General features: G+C 49.5%; 1 protein-coding gene across 2 annotated transcripts; it reads right to left on the reverse strand.

Moving 5' to 3' along the window:
- Positions 1-2,884: 2,884 nt before the first annotated feature.
- Positions 2,885-22,244, reverse strand: ANKRD35 (ankyrin repeat domain 35). Of its 2 annotated transcripts, XM_008951042.4 has the most exons (14): positions 22,060-22,244; positions 15,576-15,706; positions 14,709-14,797; positions 14,286-14,350; positions 13,122-13,179; positions 12,875-12,945; positions 12,446-12,552; positions 11,130-11,314; positions 10,463-10,500; positions 8,290-10,293; positions 4,625-4,714; positions 4,305-4,370; positions 3,605-3,710; positions 2,885-3,083 (listed from the first exon to the last, which is right to left on the reverse strand). In XM_008951042.4, exons 1-13 carry the CDS (start codon positions 22,096-22,098, stop codon positions 3,648-3,650), a joined length of 3,006 nt encoding a protein of 1,001 aa, XP_008949290.4. In that variant the 5' UTR covers positions 22,099-22,244; the 3' UTR covers positions 2,885-3,083; positions 3,605-3,647. The 2 variants fall into 2 exon arrangements, with proteins under 2 accessions (XP_008949290.4, XP_034817578.3); XM_034961687.3 differs by lacking the exons at positions 13,122-13,179; positions 14,709-14,797; positions 15,576-15,706; positions 22,060-22,244 and having other exon boundaries at positions 14,286-14,331.
- Positions 22,245-24,156: the final 1,912 nt, after the last annotated feature.

The following is a 24,156-nucleotide window of genomic DNA, read 5'->3' on the forward strand; positions in this document are numbered from 1 at the left end:
ATGAACTCTGAATGATAATAATGTGTCAATGTAGGTTCATCAATTATAACAAATAAACCACTCTGGTGAGGATATTGATAATTGGGGAGGCAGTGCCTGTATGGGGGCAGAGAATATATGAAAATCTCTGTACCTTCTGCTTAATTTTGTTGTGAACCTAAAACTGCTTTAAAAATAAAGTCTAGGCCGGGCGCGGTGGCTCACGCCTGTAATCCCAGCATTTTGGGAGGCCGAGGCGGGCGGATCACGAGGTCAGGAGATCGAGACCATCCTGGCTAACACGGTGAAACCCCGTCTCTACTAAAAATACAAAAAAAAAAATTAGCCGGGCGTGGTAGCGGGCGCCTGTAGTCCCAGCTACTCGGGAGGCTGAGGCAGGAGAATGGCGTGAACCCGGGAGGCGGAGCTTGCAGTGAGCCGAGATCGCGCCACTGCACTCCAGCCTGGGCGACAGAGCGAGACTCCGTCTCAAAAAAAAAAAAAAATAAAAATAAAAAAAAAATAAATAAATAAAGTCTATTTGCAAAATAAAAAACAAAATCTACTTGTATCCCTGGGCATGGTGGCACATGCCTGTAATCCCAGCTACTTGGGAGGCTGAGGCACAAGAATCACTTGAGCCCAGGAGGCAGAGGTTGCAGTGAGCTGAGATTGTGCCACTGCACTCCAGCCTGGGCGACAGAGCTAGACTCTGCCTCAAAAAAAAAAATCTACTTGTAAAAAAATGTTTTTAAGAATAAAGACATAGCCTCCCTCTCCCCCTCCCCCTCCCCCTCCCTCTCCCCATGGTCTCCCTCTCCCTCTCTTTCCACGGTCTCCCTCTGATGCCAAGCCGAAGCTGGACTGTACTGCTGCCATCTCGGCTCACTGCAACCTCCCTGCCTGATTCTCCTGCCTCAGCCTGCTGAGTGGCCACCACGCCTCACTGGTTTTCGTATTTTTTTGGTGGAGACAGGGATTCGCTGTGTTGGCTGGGCTGGTCTCCAGCTCCTAACTGCGAGTGATCCGCCAGCCTCGGCCTCCCGAGGTGCCAGGATTGCAGACGGAGTCTGGTTCACTCAGTGCTCAATGGTGCCCAGGCTGGAGTGCAGTGGCGTGATCTCGGCTCGCTAAAACCTCCACCTCCCAGCCGCCTGCCTTGGCCTCCCAAAGTGCCGAGAGTGCAGCCTCTGCCCGGCCGCCACCCCGTCTGGGAAGTGAGGAGCATCTCTGCCTGGCCGCCCATCGTCTGGGACGTGAGGAGCCCCTCTGCCTGGCTGCCCCGTCTGGAAAGTGAGGAGCATCTCTGCCCGGCCGCCATCCCATCTAGGAAGTGAGGAGTGCCTCTTCCCGGCCACCATCCCATCTAGGAAGTGAGGAGCGTCTCTGCCCGGCCGCCCATCGTCTGAGATGTGGGGAGTGCCTCTGCCCCGCCGCCCCGTCTGGGATGTGAGGAGCACCTCTACCCGGCTGCGACCCTGTCTGGGAGGTGAGGAGCGTCTCTGCCCAGCCGCCCCGTCTGAGAAGTGAGGAGACCCTCCGCCCGGCAACCGCCCCATCTGAGAAGTGAGGAGCCCCTCCGCCCGGCAGCCACCCCGTCTGGGAAGTGAGGAGAGTCTCCGCCTGGCAGCCACCCTGTCCGGGAAGGAGGTGGGGGTCAGCCCCCGCCAGGCCAGCCGCCCTGTCCGGGAGGTGAGGGGCGCCTCTGCCCAGCCGCCCCTACTGGGAAGTGAGGAGCCCCTCTGCCCGGCCAGCCGCCCCATCCGGGAGGGAGGTGGGGGGGTCAGCCCCCCGCCCGGCCAGCCGCCCCGTCCGGGAGGTGAGGGGCGCCTCTGCCCGGCCGCCCCTACTGGGAAGTGAGGAGCCCCTCTGCCCGGCCAGCCGCCCCGTCCGGGAGGTGAGGGGCACCTCTGCCCGGCCGCCCCTACTGGGAAGTGAGGAGCCCCTCTGCCCGGCCAGCCGCCCCGTCCGGGAGGTGAGGGGCGCCTCTGCCCGGCCGCCCCTACTGGGAAGTGAGGAGACCCTCTGCCCGGCCAGCCGCCCCGTCTGGGAGGGAGGTGGGGGCGTCAGCCCCCCGCCCGGCCAGCCACCCCGTCCGGGAGGGAGGTGGGGGGGTCAGCCCCCCGCCCGGCCAGCCGCCCCGTCCGGGAGGTGAGGGGCGCCTCTGCCCGGCCGCCCCTACTGGGAAGTGAGGAGCCCCTCTGCCCGGCCACCACCCCGCCTGGGACGTGTACCCAACAGCTCATTGAGAATGGGCCATGATGACAATGGCGGTTTTGTGGAATGGAAAGGGGGAAAGGTGGGGAAAAGATTGAGAAATCGGATGGTTGCCGTGTCTGTGTATAAAGAAGTAGACATGGGAGACTTTTCATTTTGTTCTGTACTAAGAAAAATTCTTCTGCCTTGGGATCCTGTTGATCTGTGACCTTACCCCCAACCCTGTGCTCTCTGAAACATGTGCTGTGTCCACTCAGGGTTAAATGGATTAAGGGCGGTGCAAGATGTGCTTTGTTGAACAGATGCTTGAGGGCAGCATGCTCATTAAGAGTCATCACCACTCCTTAATCTCAAGTACCCAGTGACACAGACACTGCGGAGGGCCGCAGGGCCCTCCACAGTGTCCTCTGCCTAGGAAAACCAGAGACCTTTGTTCACTTGTTTGTCTGCTGACCTTCCCTCCACTATTGTACTGTGACCCTGCCAAATCCCCCTCTGCGAGAAACACCCAAGAATGATCAACTAAAAAAAAAAAAAAAAAAAAAAAAAATTTAAAAACTAAAAAACAAAAAAAGAATAAAGACATACTGTTAATATTTGTTTCCAGAAAGAAAGAAAAGAATAAAGGGATGAAAGATATTCCTTTCCGCACTCCCCTTTAGAAAAAAAAAAATTACACTCAGCCCCGTCCTGCCTCATGCTTTATTTTCCATAGAGCTTGTTTCCATCCATACCTCCTCTGGTCTCATCCATGCTGATTCCAGGGTCCAGGTTCTCAGGTCTGAGGTCCATAATGTCAGGTGAAGCCCTGCCCATACCATTGCCTAGTGGCCAACACCCCCGCCCACCACAGCCTGAAACCTCTGTCAACCAGGGTTTCTTATTCCCTGAAAGAAGAAATTCAAAGATGAAATGCACCCACTTCCATATCCTCAGTCTCCTCCCACTCATATCAACATGCTAAAAGGGACCCTCATCTATCTGGACTGGAGAAGGGGACTATCTGCATTGGGGTGGGGGGAGGTTTGGGGGATGACTGCTCTTTGAATGAATGGTATCAAAGTGAAGAGATTCTGGATTTTGTAGAGTCCTGCCCTAAGGAACAACTGTCTACCACTATCCTACCATCACTCATCTTTCACTGGCATCTCCCTACCCCAGACCCAACCCCTCTTTTCAGTCTCCATCTCATAAGTCAGCCCCCTTAGTCCACCTGCTCACTGATTCCTGACTCCACCCAGTGATTCTCCATGTTCTGTCTTCTCAGTCACCTCAAATGCTCTATGCCCCAAAAGGCTCCCCATTGTCAGCCACCACGGGGGCAAAAGGGACTAATTTCATTCCATACACCTTTCCCAAGCCCTTTCTCCCAAACTCCTTCCCTCATCACCCTTAACCCACAACTCACAACAGAGAATCTTGTATCCCTGAGGGCACACAGTGAGGCTGCCTCACTCCTCTTCCATGCTAAGGATTTGCAGCAGGATATTGTACACTTCATGTTCCATGTAACCCTGTAGATGTCAGGAAAGGAAGAAAAGGAGATGAAGAACAGAAAATGGAGAGAGAGAGGTGAGGGAGAGGTTCTGTGGTACAGTGGAAGGCTATTTATTTACTATATACCTTCACTTATAGTATTTAACTTCTCCATGGCTTTTTCCCTATCTTCACAGGGAAGATAATGATGTCTACTTTTCAGGATTGCTCTGAGGATTACAACCATGAATATGAAGCAAAGCACCAGGTACACAATAGGTGTTCCATTCTTTGTAGTTATTATTCCTAACAAGGGAGCAAGACACCTACCTCTTCTTTCTTGTTTCGGACTAAGTGGCTCCAGGAGGAGACTGAGAAAGGGTATTGGGGACAGGAAAAGTCCTTACTATAGGCCAGAGAATTGAAACAGAGGGGGAAACACCTCCCCTTCTCACATTCATGCACAACCTCTCTTGATCTACCAAATGAGATCAGAGATCTAGCACTGGATCCAGCTTTCCGAGAAACAGCAAGTATGTACAGGGACCCTGGAGAAGAGAGAGGGACCCTAAATGCAATACCCTATACTCAGCTTTATGCCTATACCTCCCTCAAAACTCCACCATGCTCACCCGAGCAGCATTCAGTAGATGATTCCTGTAGGTGGAGATGATCTCTTCATGGTTCTTCTGGGAATCCTGGGAATGAACATCAATGGGAAGTCACACGTCCACCCTCAGTCACCCAAGCATGAGGAGCAACACAATGAAGTGGTCAGCAGTACCAGGTGGGCTCGTTGGCCCATCACTGGCCCATCCTGGACCACTGCCTAGCCAGGCCTCTGTAATTCCTAGAATGTCTCCCTCAGTAATTCCTAGAATGTCTCCCACATATACATCACTTCCACTGCTGACCTTCTTCTCCAGCACCATCCCTGACAGCCAAAACATACCTGCAGCTGCAGGGCAAGGCGAGCATTTTCTCCCCGAATTGCTAGAACCTCTTCTGAAAGCTGCTCCAGCTTCTTCAACAACTCCTTGATCTGAGGCCAAGAGGAAAGAGGCAACCAATGAGGCTCCAAGTCATTTCTCCCACAAGGGTCAAGGTCAGCTTCCTTTTACTGAGTATTTAATATGTGCCAATTTTATACAAATTGTCTCATTTAACACTCAAAACAGCTTTTCTTCTGTGTGGTGTTCACTAAAAGTAGGAATAACAACGTAAAAGCTAATTAAGGTCACAAACTTCGGTGAAACCCTTAAAAGTCCAAATCTTTTTGATATTGTGAACTATACCCCTTCCAGTTTAGTTTCTTCTGGACTTTCCTTACTTGTCAGTTACCTTTTAAAATTTGCACACATTATGATTAAAATTGGGCCTCTACTGTGATGATTCCTATTTCCTCTTATGTTTTAAAGTGCAAACTAACATTTAAGTGAACATTAGCATCAAGTAGTGCAGACATTTGTATGCATTTCCTTGATTCAATTTGTGACCTTACCAGTTCTGAATTGGAATTGCCCCATTTCGTAGATAAAGGAAACTAACTATATTGCTGCACTTTTAAGTTTTCAAAACAGTGTTTAAAATTTGCATTGTTTTTATTTTTTTAAAACTCAGTTTAAAAAGACTAAAATGTTCTTTCAAAAGAGGCATCTAAATGTGTTCCTAATTTTGTATATGGGCTTAGGTTTTGTGACCAATTAAAAAAAAAAGCTGCTATCAAATATGATAAAACATTGAAAACTTAAAAAAATTAAAAAAAAAACACAGCTTTTCTTCCGGGAGGAACAATACTTCTCTGAAGGAAGTTTGTTTTTTTGTTTTTTGTTTTTTGCTTGTTTTTTAGACTGAGTCTTGCTCTGTCACCCAGGCTAGAGTGCAGTGACACCATCTGCTCACTGCAACCTCCGCCTCCAGGTTCAAGTGATTCTCCTGCCTCAGCCTCCCAAGAAGCTGGGATTACAGGCATGCGCCACCACACTCAGATAATTTTTGTATTTTTAGTAGAGGCGGGGTTTCACTACATTGGCCAGGCTGGTCTCGAACTCCTGACCTCAGGTGATCCGCCCACCTCAGCCTCCTAAAGTGCTGGGATTACAGATGTGAGCCACTGCGCCCAGCCTGTTTTGTGTTTGGAGGCAGGGTCTCACTCTGCCACCCAGGCTGGAGTGCAGTGATGTGATCTCAGCTCACTGCAACCTCTAAATCCTGGGCTCAAGCCAACCTCAGCCTCCTGAGTAGCACAGGAACAGGCACATGCCACCACACTCAGCTAATTTTTGTATTTTTTTGTAGAGTTGGGGTTTTGCCATGTTGTCCAGGCTGGTCTCAAACTCGTGGGCTCAGGCGATCCATCCACCTTGGCCTCCCAAAGTGCTGGGATTACAGGCATGAGCCACTGTGCTCCGCCTGAGGGAAGTATTATAATCTACGTTTTGTAGATAAAGAGACTAAATTAAGTAATTTGTCAAAATCACACAGCTAATAAGTGATGAAATCATGATTTGAACCACAATCTCTTTGACTCCTTGGCCGATGCTCTTAACTTGGTATCAGATCCTAACCTACTCCTGGCTACTGACCACTAAGGGAAATGGAGATGAGTCCTTATGGCTTATTGAGGCAGAGGCACAAATGCAGTTAATGGTAACTAGCAGTAATAGGAATAGTGGTAGTAGGAATAATGATAGCTACCTTTTACTGAGTACTTACCATGGGCCAAGAGTTCCAAATTTTTTTTTTTTTTTTGAGGCAGAATCTGGCTCTGTCACCCAGGCTGGAGTGCAGTGGCGCGATCTCAGCTCACTGCAAGCTCCACATCCCGGGCTCACACCATTCTCCTGCCTCAGCCTCTCCGAGTAGCTGGGAGTACAGGCGCGCCCACCACCACGCCCAGATAATTTTTTTGTATTTTTAGTGGAGACGGGGTTTCACCGTGTTAGCCAGGATGGTCTCGATCTCCTGACCTCGTGATCCTCCTGCCTCAGCCTCCCAAAGTGCTGGGATTACAGGCATGAGCCACCGCACCCAGCCCCAAATCTTTTAAATAAATATAATTTCTTATTTAATGTAATCTTCACAACCATTTTATTATCCTCATTTTATAGATAAGAAAACTGAGGACTAGAGATGTTAAATAACTTGCCCAAGATCAGACAATCTCGGTCCAGAGAACACATTCTTAACCATGACACTATGTTTGCTTTTACCCGATTGTCTACTTTCAACTTCTCCTTCAATGCAACATAAAAATACTTTCTTTAATTAACCTCAACCCGCACTGATTCCTATTCTGGATAACATTCCTTCTATTTTTATGTACTCCACACTATAGAAAACATACATTCTTTTATATATATATAACTTTTTTGAGGAGAAGGAGGAGTCTCGCTCTGTTGCCCAGACTGGAGTGCAGTGGTGCGATCTTGGCTCACTGCAACCTCCACCTCCCAGGTTCCAGTGATTCTCCTGCCTCAGCCTCTTGGGAGCTGGGATTACAGGCACATGTCACCACACCCATCTAATTTTTGCCACCATGCCCGGCCTTTTTATATTTTTTAATCATTCTAAATTTGACCATGTATCCAAGTTTTAATAAGAAGTCTGAAATCATTCATTTCACGGTTAAGTCTGGAAGTACTAAATCCATGTGTAAATTCATATTTAGAGTTCATAAAACATGTCTCATAGAAACATGTAGACTCACATTTAGAGCAAGCGTTAGGAAACTCTGGTATCTAATAGTGGTTTTCAAGCTTTTTTTCTTTCTTTCTTTCTTTCTTTCTTTCTTTTTTTTTATTTTTTTTTATTTTTTTGAGACAGAGTCTTGCTCTGTCACCCAGGCTGGAGTGCAATGGTGCAATCTTGGCTCACTGCTACCTCTGCCTCTCTGGTTCAGGCGATTCTCCTGCCTCAGCCTCCTGAGTAGCTGGGATTACAGGTGCCCGCACCACGCCCAGCTAATTTTTGTATTTTTAGTGGAGACGGGGTTTCACATGTTGGTCAGGCTGGTCTCGAACCCCTGACCTCAGGTGATCCACCCGCCTCGGCATCCCAAAGTGCTGGGATTACAGGCGTGAGCCACCGCGCCCGGCCTCAAGATTTTTTTCTTTGCATTGGTGCCCTCTTTGCCAATGGACATCGTTTTGTAGAACCCACCCTGAAGTGGAGGCGAGAAGAGCAGCTCTCGCTGGGTCTACTTTTCTTAACTCATTAGTTCCTGAGTGACCTCCTCAGAACTTCAGTAAAACCACAGCAACCCATCATGCTATTAGGCCTCTTCCCAGGCTAATATGCAATTCAAGTCCAAATGCTAATAAACGATGGTGCTGCACTGGTGGCAGCCCTGAGCACACTGCTTCTGAATCTGGGTGCCAAATTTTAGTACCTAAGCCCCCTTCTCTCTTCCACTTATACCTTACCTCACCTCCAATCTCACCAACCCCCTCAGACCCACGAGAACATAGTAGTGTGGTCCCTGCAAAGGACTGGTGCTCCGTTTGGGGTGTTAATCTGACCCACTGCTGCAATAAAGGTTGCTGGATTCAGGTTAGTAAACTCCCAAATACACAGAAACTTTCCCCAGTGCTCCCCAGGGCTACCTCAGCTGCTCACCTTGGCTTCCTTGTCTCGGCAAGCCCCAATGAGATGCTCCATCTTCTCTTTCAGCAGCTCTGCCGTTTTCTCAAACTGCTCGGAGCGCCCCCGCATCTCGCTGGCCTGGCGCTCTTGTTCGGCTGCCTGAGCGGCCAGGTCCCCGCTCCGGCGGCGCTCCTCGGCCACCGCCTCCCGCAGCCGACCCATTTCCCGGCAGGCCGTATTATACTTTTCCAGCAGAGCCTTTAGCTCCTGGCCCCAAGCCTGAGCCTGGGCCACCAGCGAACCCCGAGTTTTCTCGTGTTGCCGTAGGCTGGCTGCCTCCCGGGCCCTTAGCTCAGCCACTTCCTCTGTGGCTTGGTAGAGCAGCTGCTTCAGCTTTCCGATCTCCTGGCTCTTCCCGCTCATCGTGGCCTGAACTGCCCGCAGCTCTTCCTCCAGCTTCCCCAGGTCTTGCTCCAGAGCGGCCACTTGGGGGGATGCTGGGGCCTTTAAGGAGGTGCTTGGCTCCCTACACGGGGACAAGGACCCCCGCAACTGCTGGTTTTCTTCTTGCAGCCGAGCCAGCACCTGCTGGGCCTCCCGGTGCCGATCCACCAGGGTGCTGATGCAAGCCCGCAGCTCCTCCAGGGACTCCGCTGCTTTGCTTTGTGCACTCCTCTTGCCCACTAGGTCTGCGGGCAGGCAGTCCCACAGCCCTCGGAGACCGCTGCTCTGGGAGGCCAGGAGCTTCCGCAGCTTCTCTGTGGCCTCCTTCTCCATGGCCAGTTCATTTGTCAGCAGCCCCACACTCTGTCGCAACTGCTGTAGCTGGACCTGCGCCTCTGGCTTGGGCACAAACTCCCGCTGCAGCCGCTGGGTCAGGGACTGTAGCTCCCTCTGCAACCTCTGCCGCTCCCGCCCCAACTCCCCTAACTCCTCCAGCAAGTTACTGTTGCTCAGTCTCAGTACTGACATCTCCTTCTCCAGCTGTCCCTTTGCCAGGCCTCCTAGGGCCTTTGCCCCTCCAAGGGCCCCTAGAGGCTCTCCTCGAGCCCCAGGAACCCTTTTCTCCTTCTCTTCATCCTGTTTGATGCTCCCTGGGGGTGCCTTTAGGGCTCCCTCTCTGGACTCCTGGGAAGGAACCTCAGGTTTCACCTGTAGTCCTGCCTTTGCCCATTCCAGCCTTGCCAGCACCCGCTCCAGTCGGGCTTCCATCTTCTCCCAGGCAGCTGCTGCTGCCTCAGCACGGGGAGTCCCCAGGGCTCCCTCCATGACCGGTCTTGACAAAGCCCCCCGGGCAGCATCCTTTTCTCGCCACACTGCAGCAAGCTCCTCCCTTAGTTGAAGCAGAAGCTGGTTCATGGCTGCTGGGCTCACTGGTTCAGCCACTGTGCCTCCTGGTTCAACTCCTAGAACCTGGGAACTCTCCTTCTGACCAGCAGGCAGCTGGTCAGCATGATCAGGGCCAAAGGTCTGTGCCCCATTGGTAGGCAGTTGCTGTCCTGTGACTTTCCTGATGGTCTCAGATGCTGGGCTCTGGGGTGGCCCCTGTTCTTCTGGTTGGGACCTTCCATGGACTTCATACTGGATCTTTCCTGGGGCTGAGTCCTCAGCCTTCTTTGGAGCTAATACTGGATTTACTGTGGCTGCTGCCTGCTGCTGCTTCTTTAGCTCTTGTGTACTCTCAGCCAGCATGTCCTTAGGACAACCCTGCTCCATGCCATCCCCTCCAGGCCGGAGACTAGAGCCTTGCTTTCCTGAAGCTCTGGGCTCCCAGGATAGGAGGACCCCTAGCTCCTGCGCCTGCTCTCGAATCTGGTTCTCAGGGTCCAGATAGGCTGCAGCTTGAGTCTTACACTCTTCTGTCTTTTGCACCAGCTCCTGCTCCAGCTGAACAACTTTCCTCCGCTCCTCTTCATACTTCCACCTCCACTCCTCCGAGCACGGGTCTTCATCCTCCTTCTCCTCTTGCTCCTCTTCAGGCTCTGCTCTCCATGAGCTCTTAGGAGGAGAACCTGCCTGGGGCTCAGATGGAGAGGCCTATGTTGGAAACAGAATAGTAAAGTGTGGCCACTAGGCAACGAACTGAGCCCTAGGAGTGCCTTTCTTCTCTTAAATGTCTTGACACCCCAAGGACTACTAGGAATAGTCACAGTGGGATAGCCTGGGGTGTGTCAAAAGCAAAAGGGGGAGGCACTTAGGGTCTTACCTGGGATGCGAGATCTGGGTGCTGGACTAGCCTCTGACCTATAAGAAAAGATACGAGGAAAATGAGAGAGAAGACAGGTTCCATGTACTTCCAGCCCACATTCTTATCTTCAGACTTTTTCTGAGAGGAGTGGCCTCTCTGTGATCAATCTCACTGCACATCTTCCTGGTGCCAGAAGCCAATCTTGTTTAGTGGATCCCTAACTATCCAGCAACTTTGGTTTCCTATCCCAGAAATGGGCCACTTCATTCATTTTGTTCGCTCATTTATTTATTGGTCACTATGTGCAGCACTTTAATAAGCACTGGAACTTCAATGGTGAGCAAAACAGAAATGGCCTGTCACCTAAGGGGGTTACAATCTGGTAGAGGAAAGAGAGAGTGACCAACAAATCACACAAATAGATGTACAATTACAACTCATAAACGCCAGAAACAACACTAGCCAGAGTTGTCCTCAGTGAGAGACCAGGCTGCATTAAAGAATTTTGTGATCATACTTTTGGGATGGGGATTTGGGGTCCTCTCACAGTAGCAGCAATAAATACGTAACCTCTCAACCCAGGTGACAATTATTTGTCAGATAGATTACTTCCATGGAAACAAATGGGACTCTAAGAAACTTCTCTGATTCTTAGAGAACGTGGAAGTTACAAAAGGGCCTTTACCGCCCCGCCGCCGCCGGTTCAGGGCCTGCTGTAGCAGCCTCCACAGTGCCTTGTCTTGTGTGTGCAGAGCATAGTGCAGAGCATCATGCCCTGTGCTGTCCACAGCCCCCGCGTCAGCTCCGTGGCTCAGGAGCAGTTCAGCCACCTCGGCACTGCCTTTCTCACAGGCCAGGATCAAAGCTGATCTGTGGGTTGAGACAAATCTGAACACAGACTTTCCGCATGAAACCCAGAAGTCCTGGTTCCAGACATTCCACTCACAGGGTAAGCTCTCATTCAGTGGGGTCAGGAGAACAACAGACCAACATTAGACCAGACTAGACTTCTCTTTTTTTTTTTTTGAGACAGAGTTTCACTCTTGTTGCCCAGGCTGGAGTGCAATGGCATGATCTCGGCTCACTGCAACCTCTGCCTCCCAGGTTCAAGCGATTCTCCTGCCTCAACCTCCCGAGTAGCTGGGATTACAGGCATGCACCACCACACCTGGCTAATTTTGTATTTTTAGTAGAGACAGGGTTTCTCCATGTTGGTCAGGCTGGTCTTGAACTCCTGACCTCAGGTGATCCGCCCTCCACAGCCTCCCAAAGTGCTGGGATTACAGGTGTGAGCCACTGCACCAGGCCAGGACTAGGCTTTTCAAATGCCATTCCTTAGAGCTGCAGGAACAGAAATTAGGGGGCCAACTGGATGAGCTCCATTTTTATCTGCTCTGTATATCAAGGTTCTACATACTTTTTTTTTTGAGACGGAGTCTCGCTCCTCTGTCGCCCAGGCTGGAGTGCAGTGATGCAATCTCGGCTCACTGCAACCTCCACCTCCCAGATTCATGCCATTCTCCTGCCTCAGCCTCCCGAGTAGCTGGGACTACAGGCACCCACCACCATGCCCGACCAATTTTTTATATTTTTAGTAGAGACGGGGTTTCACCATTTTAGCTAGGATGGTCTCAATCTCTTGACCTCGTGATCCACCCGCCTTGGCCTCCCAAAGTGCTGGGATCACAGGGATTCTACATACATTTTTTATTGGAAAAAAGGATCCTCTTGCTTAAAAGATAATTTGACAACCAGTAAATTCAGCCAACGGGTCCAGAAGTATCGATTCTACTTCTGGGGTCATCTATCTATGAAGATGGTGGTGGCAGCAGGCAGAGCTCTTCAGAACCTCCACTGGGAAGGAATGAGGTTCCCAAGAACACAAAGACCAACCTGACTACTTCCCCAACACACACAAACACACACACACACGTTGCCCACTGGCTTCTTTCTAAATTGGTCAGGCATGGGAATTGGGGTGCGTAGACGAGGGGGGCTCACTTGTCATTCTTGTCTGTAACATTAACTCGGGCGCCTCGCTGAAGCAGCTGTGAGCAGATAGCCGCGTGCCCACCCAGCGATGCGATCATCAGGGGTGTACGTCCATCCTGCACAGATTGTAGGAAGAGGTTCATGAGCAGCCAGGGACTGCAGAGGCTTGACAATCCTACCGGCTCCCCTCCCCTCACACCTCTCCAAAAAAAATAAAAGCCCAGATCTTGGGTCTGAACACTCCCTTTTGGAGGGTTAGAAGCTCTCCAGAAGATAAGGCTTAACCTCTCTGTGAGGAAGAAGAGGAGAAGCAGGAGGAGAAGGAAGAGAAGGGTGGTGCTAACACAACCCTAGGTCATGGAAGTTGGCCAGTCAAGCTGAGAGAGAGCAGCAGCCCTTCTGTGTAGGACACTGCCCACTTGCCCATCTGACACTCACATTATCCAACACGTCCAGGAAGGCTTCGTGGTCACACAGCAGGAGCACACTTGAGGCACAGCCAGAGGAGGCTGGGGAGAAGATGTTTGGGTTAAGGGGAAGCATGAAGAAAGCCTACTCAGACTATGACCCAACATCCCTTCCGACCATTTCATTGGTTGGCCCTGGCTGCCCTTCCCTCCTCACGCCTCCCCTTTCCCACCCTGTAGTCTCTGCAGCCCTGTTCCCATGAGTCCCCTGCACACACCTGCCCAGTGCAATGGACTACGGTTTTCTGCATCCACAGCATCTTCATTAGCACCATGCTGCAAATGGCCACAAAGGGAAGCAGCATGGAGCTTGGTGTTAACATCCTCATCCCATACCCCCATTGGGTCACCAATTTCCATGGTAATATGAGGAGGGGCAGGAGGTCCACTTTGGAGAAGGCTGTCTACTAGGCAAGCCCAGTTCATCCATTGCTGATGATAGGCAGCCTTGAATATCAGCCCTGGTTTCTAAACCAGGGGGCTAAGAAAAATCAGATGGTAATAAACGTGTTAGGGAAAATGACACCCAATGTCCCCGTGGCTGGTACTTTAGAAACATAATTGTGAAATTTGGAAAGGATTAGGAAGAACGAAAGTAGAACATCCATTTGCCTGATGGCCGGTTAAGATAACTGATTTTTTTTTTTTTTTTTTTTTTTTTTGAGACAGAGTCTCTCTCTGTTGCCCAGACTGGAGTGCAGTGGTGCGATCTTGGATCACTGCAACCTCCGCCTCCTGGGTTGAAGCGATTCTCCTGCCTCAGCCTCCCGAGTAACTGGGACTACAGGCACGTGCCACCACACCCAGCTAATATTTTGTATTTTTATTAGAGATGGGGTTTCACTGTGTTAGCCAGGATGGTCTCGATCTCCTGATCTTGTGATCTGCCCACCTCGGCCTCCCAAAGTCTGGGATTACAGGCATGAGCCACCGCACCCGGCCAGTAACTGCCTTTTGTACTTTTGGAGACTCATTTATAAATTATCCACATGTCATTTTACTTGTATATTTCTCTTTATACTACTAGACTATAAACTCTTCAGAAACAGACAGTAGGGCTTTGGTTTAATTTGAACATCTCTGTCCTCCTTCCTCTTGCCCCTCATCATAGCAGGAAGTCTCTGCAGTGGCTCTGCTAATGACAAAATCGATAGTGCCTGGCAACTCTGCTTTATAACCTGCCCTCAAAGGCACTATCAAACATGGTGCCTGCACATAGTAGGTGTTAAATAAATGTTGGCAAACAAATGATGATCAGCCCTCCTATTGGGGATGAGGCGAGTACATTTGGCCAACTATTCCTTTTAAGTATGAAATGAAGTTAGAAAACTCTGGGACCACTTCTTCCCTTCATAAGAGTAGTATCAAGGGACTGCTCTTACCTGAAGCAGAACCTTAACACACTGTGGCTGGCAGGAGATGGTGGCCAAGTGTAGGGCAGTGCTTCCTGGAACAGAAAGAAGGGGAGAAGGAAGGTAGGTGGCCCCATGCATGCTGATGACTCACAGGGAGGGAAGGCAAGAGACGCACAGATAATCAGGAGATTAGGGAGAGAAGCTTTCAGCCACATGGGGCCAGAAATTCCTGTTCCCCAAGTGCCTGGTACCTGTGATGAAGGTGAGAGTGGGGGAGAGGTGTGCCCAGCTTACGGGGAGGGGAACTCCTGGAAGGATGCTGGCCAGAACTTACTAAGGAGAGAAGCAAGGGGCCACAGTAGGAATGTCCAGCAGGGCCCAGCACCGCCCCCGACTGCTGCTGTACCAGGGGCAAGCAAGCAGCGTGGCCCAGTGCTCCGGCTCACTCACCGTCCTCATTCTTGCTGTTGATGTCAGCCCCATTTGCAAGCAGGATAGTCAGACATTCTGTCAGGCCTTTGGAGGCTGCCAGATGAAACCTGCCAGAATCAAGGCCGAGAGGCCAAAGGATAAAGGGACCAGGGATGAGGAATGGGAGAATCTTGATAAGCCCTTCTTGCTATGCTCCCTACCCCAAAGCCAATCCTAAAAGCAGGAAAAGAAGCTCCCCTAGCTTGAATTTCTGAGAAAGAGAAGTCTATATGGCCTCCAATCACAAAGGATGCTAAAAGCAAGGAAGAAATAAGAGCTACAGGTCTCAAGGAATCTCAGACTATTGCAGGGGTGTCTAGGGAACACATAATTACCTGCCTCTCTGAGCACAGAACCTTAACGGAAGTGGAAGTGTCACAGAAAGAGTCAGCCAGAGCAGAGTGAAGGCTGGACATTCGAAGGCTTTGGGTAGAGACAAGGGATAACATTTCCTTTGACTTAATCACTACTCCCTCTAGCCATGTGACTCCCATGCTACCACTTCATTTCAAATTTCCCATGCATACACACCCTCCTACTTGTGCAATGAAGAAACACTCTACTTAGTGTATATATTCATTTTCTGTTTGTTTAATGGGCTTTATGTACTTTACAAGTCAGTGGTGTCAATCTGGGTTGTGCAATGGATGGAGCTCAGGAACAATATTTTCTTTCCTCACTTTGTGTAGAACTTATATGTAGCAAAAAACTATTGATATACTTGCTAATTAAGACAATGAAAAGAGCTCTGAAGTTGTAGGCATTCCCTGGTCCTATGTTATATTGGATTTGGGGGCTTCAAAAGGGAGCCACATGTAAGGGGCAGGGGCAGGAGGACTGACTTACGGGGACTGGCCATTCGAGTCAAGCTTGGTGGGTCGGGCAGATTTCCTGGAGGCCAGGGCAGCCACGCGTCCCACATCCCCCCTGTGCACTGCCTCCAGCAGCTTCTGATCATGGCGGTTCCATCTCTCCACCTGGTCCAGAGCCACAAGTTGTGTGAATATAGGGCATGGGGGTAGTGTGGAGAAAGAAAAGAGGCAAATGGTTAGGATGCCAAATGAGAGAAAAGGAACATTCCTTTTTCTCTTCCACAAGTCACACATCCTAGATCATTTAGTCCTTCTTAGGTGGGCCTAGCTAAATCTTAACCAGCTAATATGCCACCAAGAACTATTGCTGGTTATTTCCAGCCCTGAGCCAGAAGGACCCTGGACCACTGAATTAAAAATCATTTGAGTGCTGAATGCACAGTATTTCAAATGTCCTTTTGTCATCATGATTAGAGATGTTGTTCAGTGCCCAACCTCAGAGCAATCCTTTCCCTTTTGCTCTCTAGGTCTTGCTGGAGCAAATGGAACCAACGTGACCACTTTTGAGGACTCATGTTGCCTCTCACCACCGCCTCCACCCCTGAAACCCTGCTGCTCTGCTTTTTGTTGTCAGTTGTTTGAGAAGTACATTAAGGCACCGAGCTTCAGGTTACAGCTAGGAGTTCCAATACCTAACCATTCCACCTCTTTTCATTGGCTTTGGGCCCCACAATTAAAAGAGGAAACTAGAGTTTCTGTTTTCCCATATCATATCTAGGCCCTTTGGCGACCGTCTCTCTCCTTTCCATGGCAACAACAACCAAAAGGCAAAGAGGTTTCTAGTTATGTTTGAGGAAGCAGCAAGAGGTAGCTCCCCTTCTCCTCCCTCCCAGTTTCCCTGGCAGGGAGCAGCTGTCTAGACAACAGCCACACCTGGGCATGCATTGTTCTATCATTCCAGCTTGGGTTTTGCGGGTGGTAGGGTAATTATAATAATTGAAGTGTTACAGGGCATAAAAGAGACAGCTATGTAAAAACACCCAGGGCTGAAAGTACAGAAAAGCCTGGTTTTGTCCAGAGAAGGGAATGAAAAGGAAGAGACAGATGCAAAGATCTGTGGTCTGATGTAAAGGCTGCCAGACAAATATTTCGCTGGCTGGCCTGAGTTTGGGACCTAGTTCAGCTACATTCTTGGCTATGTGACCTAAAGTAAGCCATTAAACACCTTTAACCTGTTTCCTCTTCTATAAAATATGGCTAATAACAACTACCTCATCATGCTGTGACTATTAAACAAGCTAATATATACAAAATCTCTTTATAAACTGTAAAGAGCCATACAAATATATGGCATCCTTGTAACAAAACAGGAAGTAGTGGGGTGTTGGTGGTGGCACATAGCATTTTATAAGGTATAATCTCAACAAGAGGCTATAGAAAGGGGTGAAGAAAAATAGGGTCTGTGGAAGCCCAGTAACTCATTTTCAAACACTGTTTACGTAGCCAGGGCAAATTATTAATCAACCACAGGAAAGCTCTAAATATCCAAACCATAAAATTATCTAAGGTAGATGGATTCTGAGGTAATACTCCTGTACAGAAGTTGTAACTTCTCACAGTCCTTTCACATGCTATTTCAATTAGTCTCTCAACATCCCTGGAAAGTAGCTAGGGCTATTATTCCATCTCTTTGACAGAAGAACAGAAGTATACCAAGATTAGATAACCATTCAAGATCACGAAAAAGAGTGGCAAAATTGGAATTAGAATCCAGGCCATGGCCGGGTGCGGTGGTTCACGCCTGCAATCCCAGCACTTTGGGAGGCCAAGACGGTGGATCACCTGAGGTCAGGAGTTCAAGACCAGCTTGGCCAACATGGTGAAACCCCGTCTCTACTAAAAATACAAAAAATTAGCTGGGGGTGGTGGCCGGTGCCTGTAATCCCAGCTACAGGAGACTGAGGCAGGAGAATTGCTTGAACTTGGGAAGTAGAGGTTGCAGTGAGCTGAGATTGCACCATTGCACTCCAGTCTGGGTGACAAGAGCAAGACTCCATCTCAAACAAACAAACAAAAAAAGAACCCAGTCCACCTGATGCCAAATCCTAGCTCTCCCCACCAGACCACACTACTACAAGCTATAGAAACAGGTTTACTTATTTCCAGATAAACAGTCTCAAGTTGCCTCCAGGGCAAAGCCACCCACCCTCAGACTCTACTGTCGCATGGAGTCTCCAAACAGGTTAACTCTCAAAGGACAAAATAAGCAAAATGACTCCTTCACATACTAACAGACTCTGACATGTAAGAACGCATTTTCTAATGCCCTTTGGAGACCAGGTCACCCCCAGGAAAGCAGAGAGCTAGAACTATGCCCCACGACAGGGTGCTGCCATCAGCTGACGTCAACCTGCAGTTCTCGAAATGTTTCAAGTCTTGACTCTAACGCTGTCTGCCTCTGTGAATTTAGGCATGTAACAACATCTCTGAACCTCAGTTTCCTAATACTATAACAACCTATAAGGCATCTAGCTCGGTGTCTGTCACATAGTAGATGCACAATCCATCCTTCCTGAGCACATTTTAGATGTTCCTGGGCTCAGAATTCTCCAGCCAGGAGAGTGGAAGGGATCTTGCTGATACTAGCCAGTGAATAACAGCCAAGCTGTACAGATGGTAAAGATGCTTCTTAGCAATATAGATACTTTTCTTTCCCCTTCTTTTTTTTTTTTTTTTTTTTTTTTTGAGACAGAGTCTTGCTCTGTCGCCCAGGCTGGAGTGCAGTGGCGTGGTCTTGGCTCATTGCAACCTCCACCTCCCAGGTTCACGCCATTCTCCTGCCTCAGCCTCCCGAGTAGCTGGGACTACAGGCGCCCACCACCGCACCCGGATAATTTTTTGTATTTTTAGTAGAGACAGGGTTTCACCACGTTAGCCAGGATGGTCTCAATCTCCTGACCTCGTGATCTGCCCTCCTCGGCCTCCCAAAGTGCTGGGATTACAAGCGTGAGCCACCGCGCCTGGCCCTTTCCACTTCTTTTTATTTCTTTTTTCTTTTTCTTTCTTTCCTTTTTTTTTTTTTTTTTTTTTTTGAGACAGAGTCTTGCTTTGTTGCCCAGGCTGAAGTGTAGTGGCATGATCATGGCTCACTGCAGCCTTGACCTCTGGGCTCAGGTGATCCTCCCACCTCAGTCTTCTGAGTAACTGGGACTACAGGCATGCTCCACCACACCCAGGTAATTTTTTTTTTTTTTTTTTTTTTTTTTTTTTTTTTAGAGATTAGGTATCACTGCATTGCCCAGGCTGGTCTCAAAAACTCCTGGGCTCAAGTGATCCTCCGCACCTCAGCCTCCCAAAGTGCTGGGATTATAGGTGTGAGCCACCACGCCTGGCCTGGATACTTTTCTTTCCAGCTAGATAGTTCTAAATCCACCCAATTTACTTCCTATAATCTCATTATTATACTAAGTAGAGTTTAGAATGGGTAGAAATTTTTCATGGCCAAGCCTCTGCAGAGCTGAAGTAAAGGACAGAGAGATGCTTTCAAATGTCAAGATCCAGTCTGTAGCTTACCCCAGCACCTTGGAAAGGAGGCACTAGATTACCATCACAGCCTCAAGGGAGCAATCACCAAATTAATCAGCAGACTCAATAAGTATAAGCTTTGTATTTCCATAGCTGAGATTAGAGGACTTTTGTAGAAGTAATTGTACCTTCTCCTTATATCTCTGGCTGTGTACCTATAAGCATCCTATAACATGGAAGCACACCAGCAAGTAGAGAGAGAAGGAATGACTTCTGCCGTAGGTCAGGTGAGTGGAAACAGAAAGGGGAACCAGGACCTAATTCTCAAAGTTGTAATTGCAGTAGACAGTACCAATTTTTTTTTTTTTTTTTTGAGACGGAGTCTTGCTCTTGTTGCCCAGGCTGGAGTGCGATGGCACCATCTCGGCTCACTGCAACCTCCGCCTCCCGGGTTCAAGCGATTCTCCTGCCTCAGCCTCCCAAGTAGCTGGGATTATAGGTGCCTGCCACCACACCCGGCTAATTTTTGTATTTTTAGTAGAGATAGGGTATCGCCATGTTGGCCAGGCTGGTCCCAAACTCCTGACCTCAGGTGATCCACCCGCTTCAGCCTCCCAAAGTGCTGGGATTACAGGCGTGAGCCACTGCGCCCAGATGATCCAGTGCCAATTATTTAAAGCTCTCTTCTGGTCTACTTCTGGTCTACCTAGGCAGAGTAAGCTCATAGGTAAGATACCCTCAAGGATATCCTCTACTTGACTAAAATAAAATGGGATTATAGGAGTTGGGTTTTTTTTGTGTGTGTATTTTCCTATATACTGGTAACTTAGATTAGCTTTAAAATGATCACTGCTTTTTCAGTCCTTACTCAGACTGACAGTGCAGGGCTCTGGCCCTGGACCCAAATGTGTGAGTGGAGATGGGTAGAGGCAGTCTTCCAGTGTGACTGGGAAGCCAGGCTTTTGGAGTGGCCAGAAAGACTGCCACACTACTTCTCTGACAAATGGTTCCAGAGTAGTTTGCCACCCAAAACAGTGGAGGAATTTATCATGAGAAGTGTGGGGAAATTTCATGAGGAACCAATCTGCAGCTGAAACTGGCCTATTTGCAAGCTTTCTATGACTCCAATCTGTCTGAAGAAACAGTTTTCTTTCCAGCTAGATAATTCTAAACCCATCCAACTTACTTCCCATAATCTCATTATAGTAAGATCTTGTTATACTAAAAGTTTAGAATGGGTGGTCATTCTTTATGGTCAAACCTCTGTACAGCTAGAATCAAGGAGGACAGAGGGATGGTTCCAAATTCCAAAAGCCAGCCCACTCATTCCAGCACCTTGGAAAGGAGGTACTGCCCAAGGATTGGGGGATCAGAAAGAATGAAATAGTTTCCCCATTCCTAAGAAGCAGGCAGACTCCACAAACCTGTAAGGGAAAGGCAACATTGAATACTTTCAGTAACTAAGGAAGAGTCCGTATGAATTTCTAAAAAGTCATTATGAGTTAAGACTGAGTCTGGGCAGCCTCAGTTTCTGGTGCATATAATAGTAAATACCTTTTGATTGGTTGATCAATGTGTGGAAACTAAGTAGAGATGCAAATGTAAGTGGGACAAGGACAGGCCTCAACAGAGTTCATACTCTTGCCTCATAGCTTGCTTCCAGGATTCTGTAACCTGCCCATGCAGAATGAGCTAATTGAACATTTCTGATATTTGCTTATGAACGATACTACTAAGTCAAGTTAGCAAAGCAATATTGCTACAAGTAGCTGGCTAATTTGCTTCTAAATTAGCCATAACCCCAACCTCTACAGAAAATTCCATTTCCAAATAAGGGGGCTCTCTGTAAGAGATCTCTAGAGAAGAAGAAGCAATACCCTCCCTAAGCCACCACCTTCTATAATCTTATGTTTTTTTTTTTTCTGGGAGAACATGGGGAATAGAGTGACTTCTGCTGGGAACTCTGAGTCTGCTCTATCCTCTTCTCTCATCATCACTTTCCCCCACCTCAACCAAAGGAAACAGAGAGTATCATTCCTAAACAACTGGGCAAGGGTTCAGGAAATGAATAATCTGGGGAAAAGCAGGCAGAAAGGCCTTGAGCCTTGACTGGCCCAAGAACCAGTCTGATGATCAGACACTGCAGTGAACTGGCTGGGGTGGACTCTGCAGGCAACTCACCCAGTCCTCTGGGGAGCAGTCAGGCAACTGTGCATCCTCTGGCAGTGCCTGTGAGGCTGACCAGACTGCAATATTAACTCACAGCAAGCAGGCAGGAGGAAAAGTGGGACTGGCGACCACTGGGCAGAGTAGGGCAGAGGTTGGAGGGGAGAACAGAAGGTTGCTGTTGTGGGAGCATCAATTGGAAAAAGGTATGGAGTGATGTTTGAGGAACAGCAGTGCTGGTGAGAGATGGGAGTGAAAGTGGCATGGGGCAGGAGGGAAGCAATGACAGAGGAGATTGTGAAAAAGGGTTAGCAGAAGGCACAGGGCTGGGAGTGCTTGTTGAACTAACAGGAAACAGCAAGGATAGAGCTACGTGGAAGGCAAGATTGTGGGGACAGGGCAGGGATGAAATATGGGGCTCTGGGGCATGACTTGGTGGTGTAGAATGGAGCTTGAGGCCAGGCAGGGGCTGAGGAAGATGCTTGGGGGAGGTTTGGTACTGGGAGACGGAGCAGAAGTAGGGTCAGGGCCATGGGAAGGGGACAGAGTTGCAGAAAACGAACCAGAAATCGGGGGTGTAGATGCTAGGAGGACAAGAAAGGGGCCGGGGAAAGGGCCTTGGGGATGGCAGAGGTGAGCAGGGCAAGTCAGAAGCTGCAGGGCAGGGTCTTGAGGAAGGCAAAGCTGGCGGGCTTCCTTGCAAGAGTAGAAGAGCTAGAAAGACTGATAAAAAGAAAAGGCGATGATGCATTGAGACGGGACTAAAGACTTCTGTCACCACAGAGCTGGGATCCCAACCCCATCCTCCCACACATTTTGGCACCTACCGCCACCTGTGTGCTGGAGCAGGAGAAGATACGCTTCATGGCCGGGGTCGGGGCCACGGGGGATGGGGACGCGCAGAGAGCCGGGCCACAGGTTCCCGAACCCACCGGACTTGGCTGCGGCTGTGCAAGAGACAGCTGTCAAAAAGCAGAGCGGGCCCCGCCCCAAGATCCGCCTCAGAACCCGCCCTGCTCAATCAGAGGCAAGAACCCAAGGGCTGGGCTCAAAACTCCGCCCCTGGCCCTGCCCTACCCCATCCCTGCAGAGGAGAAAAGCCCGCAGTCTTAGGCTGCGACGGGGGCTTGGCCTCGAACCTCGCCCTTCAAATCTGAACCCACCCTGGGATCCGACCTGCTCAATCAGGAAAGGAACCGGGTGGGCTCCGGCTGAGACTCCTCCCGGACCCGGACCCGCCCCACCCTCAGTTCCAGGCGGGGCCTCCGCCCCAAGCCCCGCCTCAGCCCCGCCCCTCGGAGAGCGGCAGCCAGAGGCAGGAGGGTCCCGGCTTCTACCATGGGCTTCGGTCTCACGGACTGTCGCATTTGCATTTAATCACTGGTAAAGTTACCTCTGCCCCCGCCAACTCCCACCGCCTCTCCCCCGCCACTATTCCCCGGACAAAAACCCAAGCAAAAAAGAGCATTTGAAGAGAGCAGTTCGGAAATAGGAGATTGTAGTGTTAAGCAGAGCAGAGATAATGCGCGGCCCACGGTAACCTGGGGGACAAAACCTAAGGAAAGGGGATCAGGTTCAATTTTATTTTTTCTTTCTGTTTTCTGAGACAGTGTCTCTAATCTGTCCCTCTGTCGGCCAGGCTGGAGTGCATGGCGCTATCATAGCTCACCGTAACCTCCAACTTGTGGGCTTAAGGGATTCTCTCACTCCAGCCTCCCGAGTAGCTGAGACTACAGGCATGCACCACCACGCCTGGCTAATTTTTTTTTTTTTTTTTTTTAAGAGATGGAGTGTCTCTATGTTACCCAGTCTGGTCTTCAACTCCAGGCCTCAAGCGATTCTCCTCACCGTAGCCTCCCAAAGCGCTGGGATTATAGGCATGAGCCACCACTATTCCTGGCCCAGGCTCAATTTTTAAACGCACATCTGAATTAGAAAACAGCAGACAGCGAGGAGAGCAATTTTATTTTAAGCTGCCCCCCCCCCGCCCCCGCCCCCGCCCCCGCATAGAAACAAAAAATAACCAAACAAAAAACTGTCTTCATTATTTCCACTGCCCTTGAAGTTCAGGCTCTTGGTAATTCCCTTGAAGTTCAGGCTCTTGGTAATTCTTGAACAGTCAGTCGCAGCCAACTGGTCTTCCTGTCTTTCTTTTCTCCTCTCCCCTTTTCTCTTTAGTGAGAGAGCTCACTAAAATGCATATGAAAATCTACAGGGTAAAGCCCAAAGTTCTTAAGTGGTTTACAAGGCTCTTCAGGAGTCATACGCTGCCGCCCTCTTTCCCAGTCCCATCTCTCATTACTTTCACACAAAAGAGCCACTCAAACTGTTTCTTTTTTTATTATTATTATTTTTATTTTTTGAGACAGAGTCTCACCCAGACTGAAGTGCAGTGGCACAATCTCGGCTCACTCACCGCAGCCTCTGCCTTCCCGGTCCAAGCAATTCTCCTGCCTCAGCCTCCCAAGTGGCTGGGATTACAGGTATGTGCCATCACGCCCGCTAAGTTTTGTATTTTTAGTAGAGACAGGGTTTTGCCATGTTGGCCGGACTGGTCTCAAATTCCTGATCTTAAGTGATCCACCTGCCTTGGCCTCCCAAAGTGCTGGGATTACAGGCGTGAGCCACTATGCCTGGCCTTGTTTTTTTTGTTTTGAGACTGGGTCTCGCTGTCACCCAGGCTGGAGTGTGATAGCATGATCGGGGCTCACTGCAGCAGCCTTGACTTCTTAAGCTCAAGGGATCCTCCCACTTCAGCCTCCTGAGTAGCTGGGACTACAGGTGCACATCACCATGCCCAGCTAATTTTCATATATTTGGTAGAGATGGGGTTTCACCATGTTGCCCAGACTGGTTTTGAACTCCTGGGCTCAAGCGATTCTCCTCACCTCAACTCCCAGAGCACCAGGCCTCAAACTGTTCTA

Source organism: Pan paniscus, chromosome 1 (assembly GCF_029289425.2).
Source record: "Pan paniscus chromosome 1, NHGRI_mPanPan1-v2.0_pri, whole genome shotgun sequence".
Taxonomy (NCBI): domain Eukaryota; kingdom Metazoa; phylum Chordata; class Mammalia; order Primates; family Hominidae; genus Pan; species Pan paniscus.